Raw genomic sequence first — 22,560 nt, 5'->3', positions numbered from 1 at the left:
AAAAGTATATTTTCAGAATATCTCTTGAAAAAACGAGTGAAAGTAAAGAAGCACTCAACAAAAACTTATCAAAATCTGACTATTTTCTATCGAAATTAATGAGAAAACAAGTATGATTTAAAGTACAAAAAAAAAATGATTCAGCAGTCTTTTATTTTCTTAACTTAAATATTATTTTGCGGCCAAGAAGCCAAGTAATTTTTATTTTCCAATTTTTGAGCGTATCTACTCTGTCAAGAAAATTGGTTGATCTCTTTGAACCATAATATGGTGAAAATTTATTGTAATCATTATAAAGTGATGCTGGTTGGCTTAGGGGGTAGTGTGGTCACCCCCCAATGAGTCGATCCAGGTTCAAACTCCAGCGATGGCTAGTGAAGTTGAATTCTGCTCTTGGAAAACACTGATCTCAGTGCTGACATAATACCTAATTGTTGAGTTAGTCACGAAAAGTTTTTGTGGTTTTCCTCTCCATGGTAAAGCAAATGCGGTTTAGTTTTATCAAAAAGGTATTCAGGAAAGCTAGTCTATCCCAATGCTAGATACATGAGTTCCCTTGTCTTCTTGTGTATGTTCAAAATTACAAAGACAAGGCTACAGTGTTGTATATGGATAGCTGTAAACCCAAAAAGGTCTGTTTTTCAACGTTAGTCATAAAATAAAAAATAAAAATCGTAATAAGGTATCAAATTGAACCACGTTACCGTTTAAATTGAAGCCTAGTATAATGTAATAATAGATAAAAATAGTATCTTTCAACTTAACACTATATTAATATTTCAGCAAATAAACACGATATTATGGTTCAAAATACTCCAAATTTTCCAATATTGTGCAATGTACATCAAGGGTGGTGAACACAGAATATATTTTAATGAAAACTATTCCCCATACCTTTGATCACTATTTTCACTCCCTACTGTTGTAAGAACGAATACAGTATTTATGTGGGCTAAAATGTTGTTGAAAGTGAAACTAACATGTGGGCGGACCATTTTGAAAAGTTGAGTAACTTTACAAGTTGGTGTAGTCAGAGCCGGTAAAACTCTTGCAACTGATGTCCCAACTTGGCGCACAAGATGATGACGATCAAACATGATATGGAATGGAAAGGCTCTACAAAAAGTCGAAGGACTTATTTTATTTTCCATAGACAAAATGTCCAGCTCTTCAGCTTCTTGCTCGCATTGTTTATTTGATGCATTGCTATCTCTGATAGCGAATTGTACATGGTCGCACAATGGACCCTTTGTTTGGACAACTTCCACATCTACTTCGGTATTGTGAAGTTTGGATGCCACAGCCTATAAAACATAACAGACATGAAGACATAAGATCACATATTTTTCCTTGGTAATGTTTTCAAATTTCAGTTCTATCAGTATCTAAGAAAACTACATACAAGCCATGTTGCAGTGGCAAATTTTTCCGTAAAGGATGCTAAAAATTCTAACTTTTAATGCATTTTTTTAAAAAATAAAATGTAGAAAATATTTTTGTTTGCAGCTAAATTAAATGCAATCATTTTAAAGTAAGGTTTTTCATATTTGTTTCAACTTCATAACATAATTTTATGCTAAATAATGTGTTTTATTTTTTAACTATCATTGAAAGAGAAAAAAACTTTTACATAAATAAAAAAAATAAATAAACAATAATAAAAGTAATGAAATGACACGTTATAAGAAGTTACAAAAATAAACAAATTTTTCAACAAATAAAAACATCTAAAATTTGTTAAAAAAACTGCAAATTTAATGAAAAATGGAATTTTTTCGAGAAATCAGTGGCAGTACGCCGGCCGTTGCCGTGCATATGTCTCCGCTCCATCTCCATGAAAGGCACTAAAAAAGTTTTACTTTTGGCTTAGATTTTTTGCAGAAATGGTGTTAAGTTTTAAACTAAATTTTTAATTATGCTTAAATTTCTTCTATTTAAACTTGGCGTGTTTTTTGTAAAAGTGATTTTGAAATTTATTTTCTAGCGTTGCGTTAGAATAGCCAACTAGAAGGAATCTTTTTGCGTTCTGCCCGTGTTAGTGATGGTAATTAAAAGCTCAACATTCTTCTAACATCAGATTAATATATAATTTACAGAAAGTTTCGACAAAAGAAATAAAAGCAGATTTTTGAGTTCAAATTTAAATATTTTCAAGAATTTATTTAAAATTTAATAGCACTTAATTTGCCTTACAATCTCGCATACCATTATTTTTGTCATTCCATTATAACTGTTAGATGAAGGATGCCCTGAACATACGAAATTAGAATATTATTAGAAATTAATCATATCTAATATAATCTAATTTAATAAAAAAATAGATAGTAAAATGTTATCTAAATCAGACTTATATTTTCTATGAAAAGAACTAATTAAAAGAAGCATATAAGATTTCTGAGTTCCGATCTAAGTATTTTCAAGAATTTATACAAGTTTTAATAGTACTTTCTTTGTCTCACAATATCTATTACCATTATCTTTGCTGTTTTATTAACTACTGTAACTGTTAACTAAAATTAATCTGATAATTTTTAAAATTTTAATGACAAGAAAACGGTTAAGGTAAAAAAAACTATTCTTGCTTTACAATTATATGACAGATTATCGAAATCTTTTAATGATTAAAAATCATATTACTATATCTTCGAATGTTGTTATTTAGTCACAACCACATTTCTTGATTGGAAAGCGAAATTTTTATATACCAAAACGCAGCAGAAAGAATGCGGAAATCACTTACAGCGACACTAGTCGGAAAAATTTTGAACTATAACCAGGATCATAGGAAAACAAACATTTTTATCTTTTCCCAAGAAAATAATTGTTTTTGAACTTTAATTGTTTTCCCGTTTTACATTTTTGAAAGTCTTCTAGTCTAATTTAGAACACAATTTGTGTTCTAAATTAGACTGAGGACTGTGATTAAATTAGGCTATGTTCTAAATTCGAATTGGAGGACCTTATGAATGTTTTTCGTTATTGTTTTTGAAATGCATACATTTTCTCAGTAAAAAATATTTTCAGTTCAAAGTATTTTGTCTTACTTTTACAATCCCTATGACAATAGGTTCGAGTCCTGCTCTTTCAGAATAATAATGCAGAATAAGGGTGCCATCTTCTGGCCGTTCTGTGCATCGAAAAGATGGTGCTCGCATCCCTGGATAAATAGTTGCTAAGTGATCGTGAAGAGCATCCAGATTTTGCAAAAAGTCTCTTGGAGATGATCCAAGCACTTGTAGAATTTTATCATATCCGGATTCTTGACAGAAATCAAAAAACGCTCGTCCAAAGAGTTCCAGAATATCTGCTGCTTTAACTCCTAATGTAGAAGCAATGAGAACTTTAAGAAAATTGCTTCATAATTTACTACATGTAAGAATTTGAAAAATTTTATCTGCATTTTGTGGGTACTCTACTTGAAGTGATGAAGTAAAAATGAGAAGAAATGGAATCATATACCCAAATAGTTTAAACAATTGTTAACTTTGTAAGAAAAGTTTAAGTTAATATTCAGGCTTATTCAATTCAATTACAAGCTTGAAGGGAGAAATCGGGCACATCATAAAAATTAAGAATTGTTTATGAACTCATGGTCAGATATGTTAATGTATGCCATCAGAGGCTCTTTCCAATTCTGGAATAGCTGTTAAGATAACAAGATTGTAACAAGATTGGTCTAGAAATAGCTGTTATAGAAATTCATTCATTTTACAATTAACTTGTCAAGCTTGCCATGTTGGTTTTCATATCAATAAATTATAATCAATAAGACATTTCTGAACTCTATCGTATGTAATTTCTACTAATAGAAACTAGGAAACCCAAAATTATCATACATTTACGATACGTTTGATAAATAAAGTACAGTTTCAAATATGCACGAACATTTTATTTCATTTTATAATCGCGTTGAGCAGCAAGGCCAGTTTTTGCGTTTACGGTTAGAAATGTTTAATTTCGAAGCTTTGTAATTTTAAACCCAACCCAAAAGACAAGGAAGCTCCTGAATCAAGCAATGGAACGAACTAACTATCAAGGAGAACATTTTGATCGAACTAACCTGCATTTGCGTTACGTTTTTCTATCTCGTTGTTATTAATTAAATTAACTATGCATGTTCTTGGTCTATAAATTACTAAAAATAAGTAAATTAGTTAAACATATTTGTGTTAAGGATCAATTTGTACAAAGCTATCTTCTGTACTCTTACGTAAGTGATACGTAAGATTTTCCAGTTAACTTTTTGGTTCAACTTTTAAAAATCTTATAAACATTTATAAAACTTTTTGCATTCGTACTAGCGTTTGCAAAGAGCGATATATGTTTCTCATTTAAACTTGTATTAATTTAAGTTATGCGTTTAGATACAACAATACTTATTTACTGTCAAATTCTATAAAAAAAAGAACAGTTTTTGTAATTCTTACAGTGATATCTTTAAATTGTGTTTCGCATTTTTGTTTTAACATAGAAACGCAACCTTCCCATAATTTGAGAGATTTCAAAGTATTTTTTAATACCAATAATTGAAAAGGGTTTTGAAAATTTTTAAATGACGTTATTGATCCCTTGATTGCTGGTATTTTAATTGTTTTACCCTTTATGTTAGAATACTATACGATATCAGATTAAAACCACCAAAAAAGACAGTATGTTTTTTAAGCTGATGTTTCAAGTCAAACATTTGAGGTAAACTTCCACTGTTAAATGTTTAACTTCAATGTGTAATTTCTAATGTTTATATGCTGTAAGCCGTTACAGAGCAAATTTGGAATGTATAATATTTCTACGCCGGAAGACAAATATAGTAGTATTTGAAATACTGGAAAAATGAAACTTTCTCAAACAGTGAATGTTTTAATTTTTCATCACTACCTTCATTTCCACGGACTTACTCAAATTAAAATTTACTTTTTAATCCTAAATAAAGATCATGATTCTATAACAGAATTTTCCTATTTGGATTAAGGGTTGAATTGTATGGAAAAGAGCGGGAATGGTTTATGTAGATTTTATTACATTATATTTTTATTTATCAATGTTCTGCATTACGTAAAGTAAATGCGATCTAAACTGAGACAATGTTTCATCGATTATATATGGATCAGTTGTGTAACTGGAATATACAAGGTGAAAAAAATCTGGTAAAATTACCTTACTGCATGGTAATGGCATGTTAAAAAAGAACATAATTTTGATGAAAAAAAATATACGGTATTTATGAACTATAGAGAAAAAACTTTTAAATTAATAAAAAAATAAACAAACAATAAAAGTGAGGAAATGATAAGTAATAAAAAGTTACAAAATAATGAAATTTTACTACATATAAAAACATCCAAAACTTAAAAAAATGAAATTTAATGAAATTAAATTTAATTTATTTAATCTATTGTGTAACTGGAATATACACGGCCAAAAAAATCTGGTAAAATTACCTTACTGCATGGTAATGACATTTCTGTTAAAAAACTCCATAATTTTGATGAAAAAAACAACAACAAGCAAACAAAATATACGGTATTTATAAACCGATTATTGGGTAAGTTTTCCGCTTATACGACAGCGTTTTACCAGAAATTCTAGTTTTAAAAATTATGATTGGTATTACCAGACATTTAGAAAAAAATAGAAAATTGAAAAGTAAATTTAACCGAATAAATGTTTTTTATGCCATGCTCTAAGGCAGCGGTTCCCAAATTTTCTTCGGCTGCGGAACTCTAAACAATCACCATTCTTTTGGTGGATCTTCGACTACAAGAATAAAGTTTACTAAGGTAATTGTGAACGCTATTACCCATAGAAGACTATTTTTAAAATATTTAATTAGAGAGATGAAGAGTTTTCATTGTTTTATCGTTAATAATCTTAAATAAAGCTTTATGTCCGGCAGTTAAATTTTCAGTTCTTGTGCTATATTTATTCTCGCTATGAATATGTTTTTAGTGTATATATATTATCTGAAAATGAATAAAGTATAACGAATTATGGTTTACTTTGAAACGAAAACTTAAAAGAACTGCAATAAACGTTGAAAACGGTTATTAAGGAAACATATTTCTTTATTAAAGAATTTTATTATTTTCTTCTGATTTGAGAAGCTTGATAGGAAATACTTATGCAATATTTTATAAATGATTGTTCCTTGCTCAATATAGTGTTAATAGAAATATTTCTTTTCTTTTAAAAAATGCTTTTTTTTATTTCTTTGGCATTTTACCAGAAATAATTTCACAAAGTTAACTGAAATATTAATTAAATTATGAATTATTGGTTGGATCTGAATATAATCGGATCTTTCAAAATTCATCACTGGTTTAAAAAAAGCACTAACTCCTCTCTAACTAGCTCGGTAACTTACTAACTTACTCTCGGAGCCCTTTTAACTCTTCAACGGAACCCTAGGGAACACTATTTAGGAACTGCTGCTCTAAGGTATCATTTTAAAATTACTAAATTTTGCTATACCAAATTTTATCACCTATACAAATTTTATACATTTAACATATAGTTATTTGGTTTTCGCAAACATTTATCTTTGGATAAAGTGAAGCAAATAAGTACTGTTATTTTAATTAACTCTGTCATTATAACAAAAGAAAAACCCTATAAAATAACTAAACTGCTGTTTGTAGAAAATGCAACACCATGAAAGAATCATCAGAATCAAATGAAATTTAATGCAGAAACGACTTGTACTGATACAAATAAATGATGAAATTTTCAAAACAAAAGAAACAAATTAAGCGTCCGAAATCAGTATTTGGTGCAGCCACCACGCGCTGCAATAAGTGCTGCTATACGACGTGGCATGGAGTCAAACAGATGTTGAATATCTGCTTGAGGAAGAGAATTCCATATCGCTTGTATGCGCAACCAAAGTTCGTCTTTGGAAACTGCAGGACGCGGATCACGAGTGAGACGCCGACCAACCATATCCCACACGTGCTCAATAGGCGACATATCCGGCGAATAAGCAGGCCAAGGAAGAAGTTGCATGCGTTGTGCTGAACAGAAGTCTCTAACAGTCCGCGCAACATGTGGGCGTGCATTATCCTGCTGAAAGATAGCTCCAGGGATGTCTTGAAGGAAAGGAACGACTTCGGGCTGTAGCACTTCACGGACGTATCTGTTGCTATTGAGATTACCCTCAATTCGTATCAAATTGGATCGTCCATGATACGAAATCGCACCCCAGACCATAACTCCGGGTGTTCGACCACTATGTCGTTCAATAATACACTCAGGAAGGCAGCGTTGACCGGCATAACGTCTAACACGAACACGGCCATCATGGGTCCACAAATTGAAGCGTGATTCATCTGAAAAGACAACTTGGTGCCAATCAGCTCGCCAGTCTCTGTGCTCAAGAGCCCACTGCCGACGCAGCCGTCGATGATCCGCCGTGAGGGGAATCCTGTATAATGGCACCCTTGCACGCAATCCACGGCGCAGCAGACGACGACGAATTGACGAAGCCGACAATTGTACACCTGTAGCAGTAGACCAATGTGCTGCCAGCTGCCTGGAGGAAGCTGTGCGATCATTCACCGCCATGCGGAGCAGGTGTCGATCATCGCGCTCTGACGTCACCTTCTGTCGTCCAGTGCCTGTTTTTCGAGTTGTTCGGTGCTCGTCGGTCCACTGCTTCCAAACTCGCATCACTGTGGAACTGTTCCGCTGCATACGAGCTGCTATTGCGCGATAGGAAAATCCTCCTTCTCGAAGGCCGATTATCCTCCCTCGTTCAAACTCCGTAAGTTGCTTGAATTTCTTATTCTTCCGTCGTGGAGGCATACTCAGGTCTCACTAAACGTTTGCCACTAACAAATAATCATAGACTATTTTCAACGTCCCGCTACAGCACTTTATTTATACGCTTTCAGCATCAATTCAGAGGGCGCTGCGCGCGCCACGCACGCGCGATGGCTCTGAAACTTTATTAATTTGCATAATATCCTATAATTGACATTTGCTGCGAATTTCATTTGATTCTGATGATTCCTTCATGGTGTTGCATTTTCTACAAACAGCAGTTTATGTCAGCATTGTGGTCGGTGTGAGCAGAGAGCAGAATTCTCATAACCAGTCAACGGGGCAAGTCATAGGACCAGACCCAGTTTTCCTCATGAGGAGGCGAGAGTTCTGTCCTTTCAGCTACGGCAGTTCTAGTATTTGGTTATGAAATAAAATCTTCAACTGCCTTTATCTTAAAAGTTTTACTTATTGAAATCATATTTATGTATAAAAACGTATAAAACTATATTGGCCCTTATAATTATATCTAAAGACAGATAATAATCTGGTTTAGACAATGAAATAGAATCTTAAATTTATTTATACGCTCTTCAAAACCATAAAAAAGTTAGATCAAGCATAGAAAATAATGGCAAAATAATTTGAAAAAATATGAAGTTATCTTACGGTAAGCAAAATTGCATGGCAAAAACTAGAATTTTAACTGACAGATACTACCCGCTTAGGATTGGGGTAAGAAACAGAAAATTGCTTTGTGAAAAACAGAGCTGAACCATCAAATATACGGAAAAAATCTGTATGAAAACAACCAAAAAAGAAACAGGAATTTTTTTGCAGCTCGCGGGTAACGATTGAAACCAGAAAAAAATCAGTATAATATTTTTAAACAGTGTTTTTTCTGTGAAAAATCTTTTTTTCTATAGAAATTACAGTTATTTTTTAACAGTGTACTCTTTCTGAAGCTCACTCTACCATTATTTAATAACTTTTTAATTAAATATGTAATATAACAAATTTGTAAGGAAATTGTGCACTCTTCATAATATCTCAGTAAAATTTAAGACAATGGAATGTGAGCCCAAAAACTGTTCAAGTTAAGAAACTGTTTTTGTTTCAAACATTGTTTTGATGTCTAAGTCTGAAGATTATAATTTTTTCAACCCAATCTTAAAATCAAAATTCAGTATAAAATGCGCCAAAAAATGTCAAAGCAAAGTGGAAATTCCAAAACTTCTTGGGAATTTTTCCATTTATTTACGTTAGTGACAAACTGTAATATCAAATAAAAGCGATAAAATTTTTCATTTTGCAAGAATGTTTATTTATCTTTTTTGAACTTATAATTTTACTATGCATGCAATCATCTAACAAATATTTATTTTTTAGCGATGACTGCAAAAATATGTATGAAAAGATTAAATTTCATCCTAAACGAAATATCGCGTGAGACAAAATAAATAGGATATTGAATACACACAATTTTTTCAATCAATCAGTTGCCACTATACCACTATTAGTGCCATCAATTACACTTTTTTAACTTTTTTTGTAACTCTATCTTTTGGATAAATAAATAATAAATATTTGTTTAGTAACTTGTAAAATCTTTTAAATGATGAAATTTATCTTCAGGCCTTTTTAGGAGTCGAAAGGGATTTCTGAAATTTCAAATATAAAGGATTAGTGTGATATATCTTTGAATAGAATATTTTTTTACGTAAATTTAGATATAGTTTTTGGTAAAAACTTTGAAATTACTAATTTTTAATTTATAAGTTAGGATAAATAATTTGTTTTACTAATTCATGCTTAACTGATTAAGTATTAACATTTTAGCAGTGTAAATATTTTAAATATAGTAATACCTTGAAATTATTGTAATGTATAATCATTTAAAAACAAATTTTTTCACTATCTTTAATTATATTAAAATCCTTAATAATTTTATTAAAATAATGCTCACGTATTTTGTCAAATAAATCTCGATGGGCTTCACTTACAGTTTGGCACACCCACTGTTAATAATGTGGAACCTTTTGCACTATTGCAAGTAGCGTTTTGTACTATTTTAACACTGTATCAGTGTTCAAATTTTCTGAACTTAAATATGATGCTAAAAAGAACCATATTATTTTACATCTTAAACTTAATTAAGCAATATGATGGTTGAAATTTTCCGCAATTCAAATATGGTATTAAATAGATCATATTCTTTTAAATCTCTAACTTGATTATACAATACTATGGTTCACATTTTTTGGCACTTAAGTATGGTGTTAAGTAAAACCATATTATTTTACATCTTAAACTTGATTATACAATACTATAGTTCAAATTGATAGAAAAAATGGTTCATATTCAGCACGTTGTTAAAGTTGCCGCTGATGTGTAGCAATTTCATGATCTCTTTAGGTTTAAGATATTGATGTCATTTTTCAACATCGAACCAGTTTTTCTAGGACTGTGACTATACAGTGTGTTTCAAATAAAAGGCCACTTAGCCTCAGAATTCTGTCGCCAAGGGTGCTCAGGATGGGAGAGTAAGTGTAATTTTTTCACGTGTTCAGAAAGATTGAAATTTTGTTTCAAGAAGGATGGACCCACTGTCAATATACCTACCATGTCTTCTTTTAAAGAAGTTTTAAAGCTGATTTTCAAAGGACTGTGGTCTCCTGAAGGCTAGACTTGTCACCCACTTACTTCTGTGTATAGGGATATTTAAAAAAAATGTGGGTTTACGACTACCAATGTTCAACTCCGCTGCCTTGTAATTTTGAACCCAATATAGAAGACACGGGAACTTCTGGATCAAGAATGGGGAGAACGCTCAATCCCCTGAGCCACTATGGTTCTGCTAAACATCTATTGGCAAATTTAGATAGAAAATTGAAGAAGATATCAAAATTCCACAAATGTTGGTTAATGAGCAGTGGTGGCTTAGGGGACAGAGCGCTTGCCACTCAATGAGGCGACCTGGATTCGGATCTCAGCGATGGCTGGTCGATATGAATTCCGCACTCACCTCGCACCGGCCATAGTGCTGACGTAAAGTATCCTCCATGGTAGACGGATCATGGGTTAGAGTCCACTTAATGATAAGCTAACCGTTTAAGGTTTTCCTCTCCATTTAACGAAAATGCGGGTTATTCCCATCAAAAAATCCCCCACGAAAGCAAATTTCTCCCAATACTTGATTCAGGAGTTCCCTTGTCTTCTGTTTTGGGTTCAAAATTACAAGGCTACGGAATTGAACATTAGTTGTCGTAAGCCCAAAATTGGGTAGCTGTTAAACGACGGATATAAAATAAAATTTCCAAACTGAAACTTAACTAAATATTTGATTTGTGTCCATTCAAATATTACGAAAGCACCTTAAGGGTAAGGGATTTGTAATTTGTTTATTGTTATTTACAAGGGGAGGAGAGGAGGAGCAATGCTGGTGTAGGACACTAAAATCCCCTTATTTTCAATTTTTTTAAATGCAAAAAGAGTAGCTAAAAGAAATTGGAACTATATTAAACCTGCTATAGTTTTACTTCTGTAATTTAAGTTAAATTTGGAGATAGAAAAAAGAGCAGTTTATATATAGGGAGATTTTCGTGGTTTTCCTCTTCATGTAACGTAAATGCGGATTAGCTTCATTTAAGAAAGTCCTCCAATACGGCAAACCTCTCCCAATGTTTCTTTGTCTTCTGAATTGTGTTCGAAATTACAAGGCTATGGAGTCGTACATTGGTTGGCAAAAACTCAAAAATTTTGTCTGCTATTGAAGGGTGGTGATAAAATGAAATGTTGATTAATATCTTCCTTTATCGTGTTATGCGTCTCCAGCCTTGTTAATTGACAAACCACGATAATTCAATATTTCTTGTGTTCAATAAACATTCCCTTTCTTGCTTTTCTGGATTGACATACTGCATTAAACAGTTATTTGTGCAAAAAATATATCTAAATATTTTGAAGACTCACCAAGACATTTTTGAGCAGCAAAAACAATACTGTAAGTGATATCATCTTCATAAATTAATCTCACCAAAAACTGTCCTTCCATCACTATCTCTGCCTCTTTCCTGAAATATAAATATGTTGCTAAAATTTATATTATAAAGAAATTTAAGTAAAAAGAAATTTTTTTAAAACTATATTTACTAAGCATATATTTTGAATTTTTGCACTAATTTCTTTTATTTGAAACTTTAAATAAATTACTTTAAAATAAAAAGTTTTTTTTTCAAATAAAGTATTTTTTTTAAAAGTTCTTTTCACGAAAAAAGTTTTTTAAAAAAACAAGGAAAAAAAACGTTTTTTAAGTTATGATTCACTGAGAAAAAATTCTGGTCAAATTACCGTATTGCAAGGGAAGGATATTTCTGGTAAAAAAAAATCCCGCAACAATTCTGGTTAATAAAGCCAAAATATTAAACTATTTATGTAAAACTTTTTCCGTACATATGGTAACAGTTTACCAGAAATACTGGTTTTCAAAATTAGAGTTCCTTTTATCACGCAGTTGGTAAAAAATACAAAATAGAAAAGTTAGTTTAATCGAGTAAATGGTTTTTATGCCATGCTCTATGGCATCATGATAAAAATTTTGGAATTGCATAGTAAAAAGAAAGTTTTTCTTAATCTAGATTAATTTTCTTTAAACAAATATTGTTTTAATTGGAAATTTAATTTGATATTAAGATTTTCAAAAGATTTTTTGTATAGAATTTCTTTTATTGATTCAAATATAATTTCAAAAGTCGAAAAATTGAAATAAGCTTTTTTTATTGGAACTAATACTCACTTAATGGTTTCCCACATTTCTTCCCCAAAGTTGCGTGTAATAAGAAGTTCAAGAGCATGATTGACGAATCCATACTATAAAAAAATGCAAATTAGTTATTATCAGTAAACTGTAGTTAATGAAAGTTAAAAATAAGGAAGTTAAGTATAGAAAATGAATTAATCTGCTAGCCGAGTAATGATGATCAAAATGAAACTAAAAATTAACTAATTTATGAGTTAAATTTGTTACATTATGGTAAGTTGAGGTTTAGATCATTAAAAAAGTTAACCTCTAAAAAAATGTAAATCGTTACACATTTATTTTTTGAAGCTGAATCAATCGTAACATATCTATACTTCTAACTTACTTTTTAATTATTTTAATCTTATCTTTAATTTAATATATATTACTTTTAACTTTTCCATTTAAAAAAAAAATAATTATTTTGACTTTCCAAATAAAAATAAATAAAAATAAGCAGTCATGGGATATGTCACTTTTCTTAGAGTAAAAATGGATTTTTAATAAATCTTTTTGACATTTCTGGTAAAAAACCCCTTTAATTTTGGTTAAAAAAAACCAAAATATACGGTTTTTAATCTATTCACTTAGTAATTTTTCCGTTCATATAATAAAGACTTACCAGAAATTCTGGCTTTCAAAAATTATAGTTCTTATTAACACTCATTTAGTAAAAAGTAAATTTTACTAAACATTACTAAAAAGTAAATTTAACCGAATAAATGCCATCTTTAAGGTATCATGATAAAAATTACTAAATTTTATCACATTTAGCAAATTTTATCACACATTATAAAACCATATTTTATTGTTTATTTTAACCAAAATCATTACCAAAGAACTTCGGTTAAAATTATCGAGCTTTTTAATATTACGATAGAGCCAGAAGCTCTGTAAATTTTACCATATTCCCGTTGTTTTAACAATACTTTTTTTATGAGTTCTATGTATAAAATTGTTTAAAGAATACTACTTTTATAAATATATTGATGCCTTAAAAGTTTTTTATATTGGCACTTGCTTCTAATTTACTAATTTTTAAAAATACTTTTTTTTCAAAATAATACTTCAAATTACAAGTTGACCGTTAGCATTCAGCCAAGTGTAAGGAATTTAATTGGTTTAAAAACTTTAAATGAAACACCAGTTTTGTGCGGCCCCTTTTTTTTTGAAAAAAAGAAATTAACTGATTCTCTGCAAAAACCTTACATTTCGCCCTAATAAAATGTGAGCTTAAATTCTAAGTTTTACAAAATCTTTCCGTTATTGGCTATTGCTTCTTATTAAGTATTTTAATAGTACATAATTTTATTTCCTTGATTTTGAAGAAATAAATATCTGAAATAATTTTTACCTTAACTATGAAATAAGAGTACCACATCTGTATAAATTTCTCTACCTTGCGTATGTTACTGCTTGTTTAGAGCCGAAAATGTTGAAATTACTTTCTTAATTTAAACAATAGTATTCTAGTTTTTAAATATGTTCGTTGTTTAATATCAAAAGCAGCCTAATACTTTGGCTGTTATTTAAAACGTGCTTAAATGTACTCGTCGCTTTGTAACTTTTTTAACCCTTTCGGGACCATGATCACATATACACACGATAGCGTGATTCTCCCTTCATGGCCAAAACTATAATATATAAATGGGCCTATCTGACTCTAGCGGCCCAAGGTATTATATACAAAACGAGACTTTCTGACTCTATCTGCCCAAGATCACGCAAATGTGATCTCAATACGGTACTCTGGTATTACATCTCTTATTAATACATATACGTACTCTTTAGTAAGTATATTCTTTCAGTATGCGGGCCTGGGGAAGCGCTTATTTCTGCCGGTTTTAAAGGGGTTAAAAAGCAAGCTGCGATAGGAATATTCAAAACGAAATGCATTAATGAACATTATATTTGTGAATTTCTATTGTACAGTGCTCAAAATAAAACTATGATACTTTTAAATTTTTCTTTCTTAAAAACTACTCAGCTCAAGATCTAAATTTTGCCATCAAAAATGAGATACCTAAGATTGAGCAAAAATTTGTATATCTAACAATTAGAAAAAAAAATCAAGTAATAGATATTTTAAATCTTAAGAATTTTTATTTTCAATGAATTTACTTTTGATAAAGTAGTTTTGATTAAAAAAATGGTTTGATTCGCAAAATTTATTCCAGACAAGTGCTGAAATTTGAAAAGAAGAAATAAAAATTGCCTAAGCTTTGTATTGCTCTTATGACTAAATTCTTGGATCATATTTTGTAGATTGCGACAGCCCCCTCTTGTACTTTAATAATTTGAGGCAGTTTATTTTTATTCAGAGAAAGTACGTCTTTATGTCTGATTTTGCAACTTATATAACTGTTTGTATTTAAATTTAACAACTTAAACCATCAAGGTTATATGTTAGCACGTAATAATCTGAATGTTATTTATTGTGACATTCTTTTTTTTCTTTGCTTTGAATTATAACTAAAACTTACTGATTGCCATATAAATTATTTTTTTTAAAAAATAAGACATTTCCGCTAGCAAATTATTTTAAAAAATAAAGCATAATTCATTCTGTTTACTGGTATTTTAAGAAATGGGTATAAGAATGGTACCATAAACTCGCATGATTTCTTTTCAAATATATGTCTGAGATAAATTTTTTCAGTGACAATACATTTGTGCTCTTTTTTTGACTTGAAATTAGTTTTTCGAAAAATCAAGAGAAGTGCTTGTTTTTTAATAATTATTCTGCATTCAATCGATGTTTGAGTAAATATAATTTTAAAATTTTTTTCTTGAAATCTTATAAAGTTATTTTTAAAAATATTTTAGTACTTCGCATTACATCTTAATATTTACTTTTATATTTAGTGTTACATTCACGGTAGACTTAAGCAGAAGGGTTGTTCTCTAGAATTAACTAATGCAGTTTTCGTGGTAGAAGTGGTAGAAATTCTGGTTGAAATTGATTATAAATGGATAGTACCTTATATGATGATTATTTACAATTGCTATTAATTAGCTTCCTATTATTAACTAAGAACTTTTAAAATTTCAACTCTGCGGATTAATATCAATATATTAAAAATATATCAAGGGATATAGGTTTTTGTTCCTTTTCCAGACTAAATCATAATTCTTAATTAAAAAAAGTTACGAATGAAAAATTAACGATGTTCTGAAATGTTTTAAGCTACACGCAATCATAATTATGTAAATTTTTTGTTATTTTGTGTATAAAATTGCAACTTTGTGTGTTAATATCCAATATATTAAAAATATATCAAGGGATATAGGTTTTTGCTCACTTCCCAAACTAAATCATGATTCTTAATTAAAAAAAATTACGAATGAAAAATTAACAGTGTTCTGAAATATTTTAAGCTACATGCAATCATAATTTTCACAGGAATTTGTGAATGTTTTGTTATTTTGTGTATAATTCCAAATGCAAAATATTCAAAGCATTTTATGAAAAAAATTAAAAAATGATATGAGTTTGATTTTTAATGAAGTAGTCAAATCTCAAAGTCGTAAGTTTTTAAAGTTTTGTTCTGAAATAAATCCTATGTTAAGTGTTCCTTCATTTTCATTTGATTTAAATCACGCAGGGAATTATATACCTTATCTTTGTAATAGTGATTTTAATTAGAAATACAATTTTCCACCAGGTCATAATATATTTTATTCAAACTAACTTGTTAAAATGAGTGTATAGACCTTATCAAAGTCAAATTTAGTTACTTTTAAGAGAAGTCTCAATACCTGTCTGCTGAATGCACTTAAAATGCTTTAAAAGTAGTTAAGGTATATTAGAAAAGTTAAACATCCACGTTAATTACAACTTTGAAGCGTTAATTTAGTCTTTTTCTGCAAGGAAAATATTGTATGTACATAAAGAGCTTACCTTCTCATTAACTCCAGAGTCACTTTAATTTACTTTTTACTTTGGAACATGAAAATGATCGTTATAACATATTGACAAAGTGTATTTTAAATGTAATCCATTCATTTTTTAAGAAATGAGATTAAAATGAAAGAAGTTCACAAAGACATTTACTTTTTGATGAATGCTTTTAAAATAAATATTTGAGAGGCTCAAACATTTGTTGAAAGTAAGAGAGGAAAAGAGAAAACTTATCTTTTCCGAATAAGTTTTTAAAAAAAATTGCGAACTCATTTCTAGCATTCACGAAGTAAGGTGTAAAGTTACTTTAAAACCTCTGTTTCTAAATATAATATTTATAATTTTGAGTAGAAACTGTCTTATTATACTTCATATTTTTTGTCGAAAACAGGAAAATAAAAGAATATACAGTCGTTTTTGAAAGTTAGCTCTTCTTAATTAAAAGACATACGGTTGGGATAGCCTTGTTGTTAGGGTATTGGGCCTATATCCAAGGGGCCGTGAGTTCAATCCCCGCCGACAGAAACTCGCCGTGTAGTAAATGGTGACCGGTACACATTAAGTCTGTCTGGTCACAAAGTCCTCCACATTCTCATAACAAATCATACCTCTGGAGATTCTGAATGGGATATTGATCGTTCTCTGGTTCAGGTCAAAATTACGATCTATGGATGGCATTGATTGAGCCCCCCTATAAACGGGTGTGACATGTGTATGGCTGAACTCGTATTTTTGGCCTTAGATGAAGCCACTGATAAATAAGAAACGCCTCCTCTGCCTTAAATTTGTTTTGTTTCGCCAAACAAGCTTGCTGGCATTGGTATTATTAGAAACAAGTGACAATAGAAGCAACAGCAGCAAAAGGCATACAGTATGCAAAAAATAAACGGACCACCCTGAATGATTTCTTATCTAATGATATGATCTTTGCGTTCTAGGATTCAATTTTAATGGTTCGAAAAGGTGATCTCAAATATGTTAATTAATTACTGTAGATGATATTTTAAGTTACGAAATTAGACAGAAAAACGCACTTTCTCTGAATAAATAAACCCTTTTTTTGATGGATTTGGATTTCTGACTCACAAAATATAAGAGTAGCCGCAATCTGTGAAATATGCTCCCAATAGTTTGATCAGAAGAGCGGTCCAAAGTTTGGATCTTTTTTATGTTAATTTTACTTTTTGCGAATTCCACTATACCTTGGAAACTTTTTAAGCGAATTGGAAAATATAATTTTTAGCAAATGTTTCTTATAGTCAAAAAACTTCGGAATTGCGAAGTATACAATTTTTACTGTTTTAAAGAATGCAATTTTAAATGTCAAAATGCAGAATTAGGAGATTTTGAATTGAAGAAGTTCCTAAGCAATCGAATTGCGAAAAAAGTTTTATTTTTAAAATTTGATTTTCCAGGAACTATTCGAATAATTTCAATCAAATTTTGTAAATTGCTATTTTTAAATGATGTAAAAATTTAGTTTTAACATTGAATCATATTGTCGGTACCTTGAATCACATTATCGTGCAAATGTGCTACTACTTTTAGGGGATAGGTCATTCTGAGATTTTGGAAAAATCTCTTTCATTTCCTTGAAAAGGTGCCCTAATACCTTAAAATATTAAAACTCAAAAGTCTAAGAACAGGAAGAATAGTGGAGTACTCAAATTTTGAATTTTTAAGAAGTCCCTCACAATCCAGCAAGTGGGTTCAAAAGACTTTAAAAAGTGTTTTCCTCGATGCTACATTTTTTTAAGTCTGTTGGACTCACAAATTAAATGAATTTGGACATCATATTAGATTTGTATATTTAGCATTGCTTTTTTTCCAGTTCGGAACAAGAGTTAGATTAATGGGCTTTTTATTTTATTTTTTTCAATTACTTTCTTATTTTTAGATCTGTGTCCATTTGTCTGCGTATGTCAGAAAATATCGAAACAAAATTGAAGTTTGTTTTTGAAATTTTAGTAATTATTGTAACTTGTATTGTCATCAGCCACAGAGCTACAATTGAAATTTGAGCAAATTAGTTAGTCGGAAAGTAGTTGGCATTTTAATTGATGATTAATCCTACTTGTAGATTAATTTATATTTTAGACTTTAGGAAACTATTGTAACGTATGCCATCACCAGACACAGAGTTCTAGTTGACATTTAATCACATTATTATTCGAAGGCAGCATGAAATTATGATTATCGATAAATTGTAATTGGCCTCAAGAGAGCACTAAAGCGTGTTTAGAAGACAAGTTAAATTGTGTTATCATTTGCCAAAGAGCTCCAGTTAAAAGTGGAGAGGTCTAGCTAGTCGGAAAGTGAGCGCCAGTGCCGTTTTTGTGGGGTTTGTCTGTAGACAAGACAATTTTCTATGCTTAAGATACCAAAGTATTTAAAACGAATATCGTATGTATTTCGAATGTTGCTTGTATTCGAGATTGTATTTCGAAAGTTGGTATAAAAATTTTGATATTAATTAGGAAAGTTAAAAATAAAAGTCATGATTTATTTTATGATTAAAGTTTGCGAATTCTGTTGGTCTACTTACATGACGTGTTGATTTCTACTCATAACAAACATTTCTTAGAAACATAGTGAAAAGGAGAGAAATAAGTAAAATGTAATTAAAATAAAAAAGTTAGATTAGAAATAATTAAATGAAAGAGTAATTATAGTAAAATGCAAAGTATACATTTGTTTTTGTCATACAAAACAAGATGTCTACTTGAAAAGAGATTCATGAGCGGCAACAATGTATTGAATGTCATTTAGGAGAATTCATTGTACACGGAGAAAAAAAATTCTAGTAAAATTGCCGTCTTGTATGGTACTGGCAATTTTGAAAAATAAAAACATAATTCTGGTTAATAAAACTAAAATATACGGTGTTTAAACCATTTACTTAGTAATTTTTCTATTCATATGATTACGGTTTACCGGAAATTTTGGTTTTCAAAATTATAGTTTTCATTACCACATAATTAGTAAAAAATACAAAACTGAAAAGTAAATTTAACCGAATAAATAGTTTTTATGCCAGGCTTTAAGGTATCATGATAAAATTATAAAATTTTACCACATTTAATAAATTCTATCTTGTATTATGAAATCATATTCTCTTATTAGTTTTACTAAAATCCTTACCAAAGCACTTCGGTAAAAATTATCGAGCTTCTTGATTTTCCCACAGACCCAGAAACTCGATAAATTGTACCATTATTTCAACCATACTTTTTTTCTCAGTGTACGGTTTCTTCTTTTCTGAGGCTCTTAAATTTTTTTTAGACTCATTTAATTTCAAATTTAAAAAAATATTAAATTTTTTTAATAATGTTCATATTTAATGTTTTATATTCAGTATCTTAAATATATTCTGAATAAAAAAATATTTATTAAAATTATTACTTTTCTTAATAACGTATGAAACCATGAATAGGGACAGCTCTCAAATGTGACTAATGAGTGACAGTGGATGTGTTTTGAACAATAAACTTAATATATTTTACTAAATTCACAATTTTATTCTATTTTTTAAATTTAAATATGGTTTATAAACCATTTATATTGACTTCAAAATCTTCACTAATAGCAATTTTACTATAAATATAAGCTGCTGATATTTCCGTACATATTCAATATATATTTTTCATAAAAATGTTCTTTTAAAATTCTATGATTCATATAGACTTTCTTCATGTATATTTCTGCAGCCTTTCATTTTAAAATATTTTCCATAAGTATTTTGAAAATTTTTGCAGAAATTTTTTTAAGATACATTAAACAAAAATAATTTTATTTTACCAGCATTTAGCAGAAGCGAGATTCAATTTTTAACCAGACCCGTTGCAAATGATGTAAAATGCTATACGCAAATGATAACAAATGAAACAAAAATTGAAAACAAATAATATTTTTTTTTCATTATTCCTTTCTTGCATTTTGTATTTTTGTTGCTAAATATTGAGTTTGGTTTTAAAAGGTTTTAAAAAACATATCAATCTAAATTTAAAATATCAAAAGTGTAATGCTTAATGCGTTATTAAAATTTATTAAATTGAAGTTAAAGGAATTGTATCTCGCACAGTAATCAACATAAAAAAATGTTTTCCAAATAACAGTGCTTAAATAATAAAAATAGTAAAAATTATAAATAATAAAAATAATAAATAATTAAAATTAAATTTAAATATGTATTTCGTAATTTTTTAAACTAAAGGTAAAATTTAATTGAATTACTTTAAATTATTGAATTTTTCTATCTAAAAATCGTAAAACAAAATACTTCAACCAAAACCATTTAAGGAAGGAAAATATTCTATCTGTATATTTTTGTACGAATTTGAATAAGAGTTTTATTTCGAAACCAAATATATTTTTTACAAAAATTATGCATCTGGAAGTTTAATAGCACCCCTAACTTACTAGAAAGAAAAAAGAAATCTATTCTCTAAGCAAGGGTTTAAGTCTTAAAAATCATATTTGTTAAAATGTTTAAAAACTAAGAGTTCTCGTTTGTTATGCTTTTGTCGAATGAATAAATTGAGAAGCTTTTCTTAAAGTATATTATTTCTCTAAATTTGCTTTTATCTATTCTAAAATACAAAACAATGCTAGAAAATAAACAGAGTTATACCATATTTTGGGTTTTATATTTTTAAAATCATTTAGCTGTCATGTTCCTGTATTTTTAAATATCACGTCGCTGTATTTTAAATACTATTCATGTCACTGTGTTTTAAATACGATTAATGGTTTAAAGTTTTATTGAATGACAAGCTGTTTCACACATAATTACTTATTATATTATAATACAACACACTTAATTACTTACAAAATACCGATGCATCATTATAAAAATATGGAATATAACTTGAAAATTCAAATAAAGTATATCAAAATTACTTTTATATCAATATTTTTGAAGATTAACCAGTACAGTTTTATAATATACACGCTTTCCATTGTCATTCTATTTCTTAAAAATGTAAATATTCAATAGTTTTTCTATTTATAAGTAAATAATATTTTAATTATGAAGCCAACGCATGCATTTAAGAAATTTTTTGCGAATTTTTTCTTCATTTTTTAGGAATTATTCTTTATTAAAAAGCGAAAAATGATAAGATATCAAATATCTTATTACATTATAAAAAGGATACATTTAAAATATCAGATGAACAAATAGTATACTATTTAGAATTTTTAGTTAAGAAAAACAAAACTTACAATTTTGACATTCAATAATGTTTAAATAAATAGTATAATATGAATCTTCTGTTAATATTTTGAAATTCATGTAAAAGGAAATTATAAAAACTTCATGTTTCAACGATGTAAAAATGTAGAAATATCTTAGAGAACATAAATAACCTACCATGCTTGCGAGCTGTCCTAAGTTCTTTCGAAGATCTTCCGGGAGCTGAAGATGGTACGTTGGACTTTTCCTGAAGAAAACTGGTCTCTACTGATGATCTTCTAGGCGCGAAATTTTCGTTTTGGGATGCTGGTACTTCTCTTGCTATTCCTCCCATTGATCTTCAGTAACTAGCGACATCTACTGAATATAATATGTACTTGTTTGCAATTTAAATTTGAAAGAAAGTCATAATTTCTTTTTCATTCTAAATTTTGAGAATATGAATTTGGGAATTAAAAGATTAATGGAAAAATTTTGTAGATTAGGCGGTAATTTTTGGGAACATGCGTGTTGGAAATAAAAAATAAACTCAACCACTTCATTTTACAACTTAATATTGATAGGTTTATTCCAAAAATAGCTTTTTTTATTTTGTCATTACGTGTGATGAATAGGGTGACGAAAATATTTAAAATGCAACTAGGTTATGATTATGTGATGAAAATGCAACTAGGTTTAATCCAAGTTACTTATATTAATTATTTAATTTATACAAGCTTGTATATATTTTCGTTTAATAAGTAAAATGTAATTTTCTAAGGATAAATAAAACTAACTTACTAAAAGATAGTTCCATGTAAAAATTTTTTTATGAAATTAATTATTTTTATTATTAAATTTAACAACGATTGAGAAAATTTTGAATTGTAAGGTAAAAAACATTTAAATCCCTTTCACACAGAATTTTTATTA

At 29.2% G+C, this 22,560-nt stretch overlaps 1 protein-coding gene across 1 annotated transcript in view; it reads right to left on the bottom strand.

Moving 5' to 3' along the window:
• The window catches only part of Gycbeta100B (guanylate cyclase soluble subunit beta-1-like), a 55,903-nt gene extending 33,955 nt beyond the window's left edge, over positions 1–21,948 (bottom strand). Inside the window, exons 1-5 of the mRNA XM_087154650.1 lie at positions 21,826–21,948; positions 12,551–12,624; positions 11,728–11,828; positions 3,045–3,319; positions 895–1,304 (exon numbers count right to left, since the gene is read on the bottom strand). Coding sequence (XP_087010776.1) covers positions 895–1,304; positions 3,045–3,319; positions 11,728–11,828; positions 12,551–12,624; positions 21,826–21,828 — 863 coding nt within the window. The 5' untranslated portion in view covers positions 21,829–21,948. The remainder of the gene's footprint in view (positions 1–894; positions 1,305–3,044; positions 3,320–11,727; positions 11,829–12,550; positions 12,625–21,825) is intronic.
• Between the last annotated feature and the right edge of the window lie 612 nt (positions 21,949–22,560).

This window comes from Parasteatoda tepidariorum, chromosome 11, assembly GCF_982258835.1.
Source record: "Parasteatoda tepidariorum strain Cologne lab strain chromosome 11, Ptep-v5.0, whole genome shotgun sequence".
NCBI classification, from domain to species: Eukaryota; Metazoa; Arthropoda; class Arachnida; order Araneae; family Theridiidae; genus Parasteatoda; species Parasteatoda tepidariorum.
The sequence above is the reverse complement of the archived record's forward strand: the minus strand, read 5'-3'. Positions and strand labels throughout refer to the sequence as shown.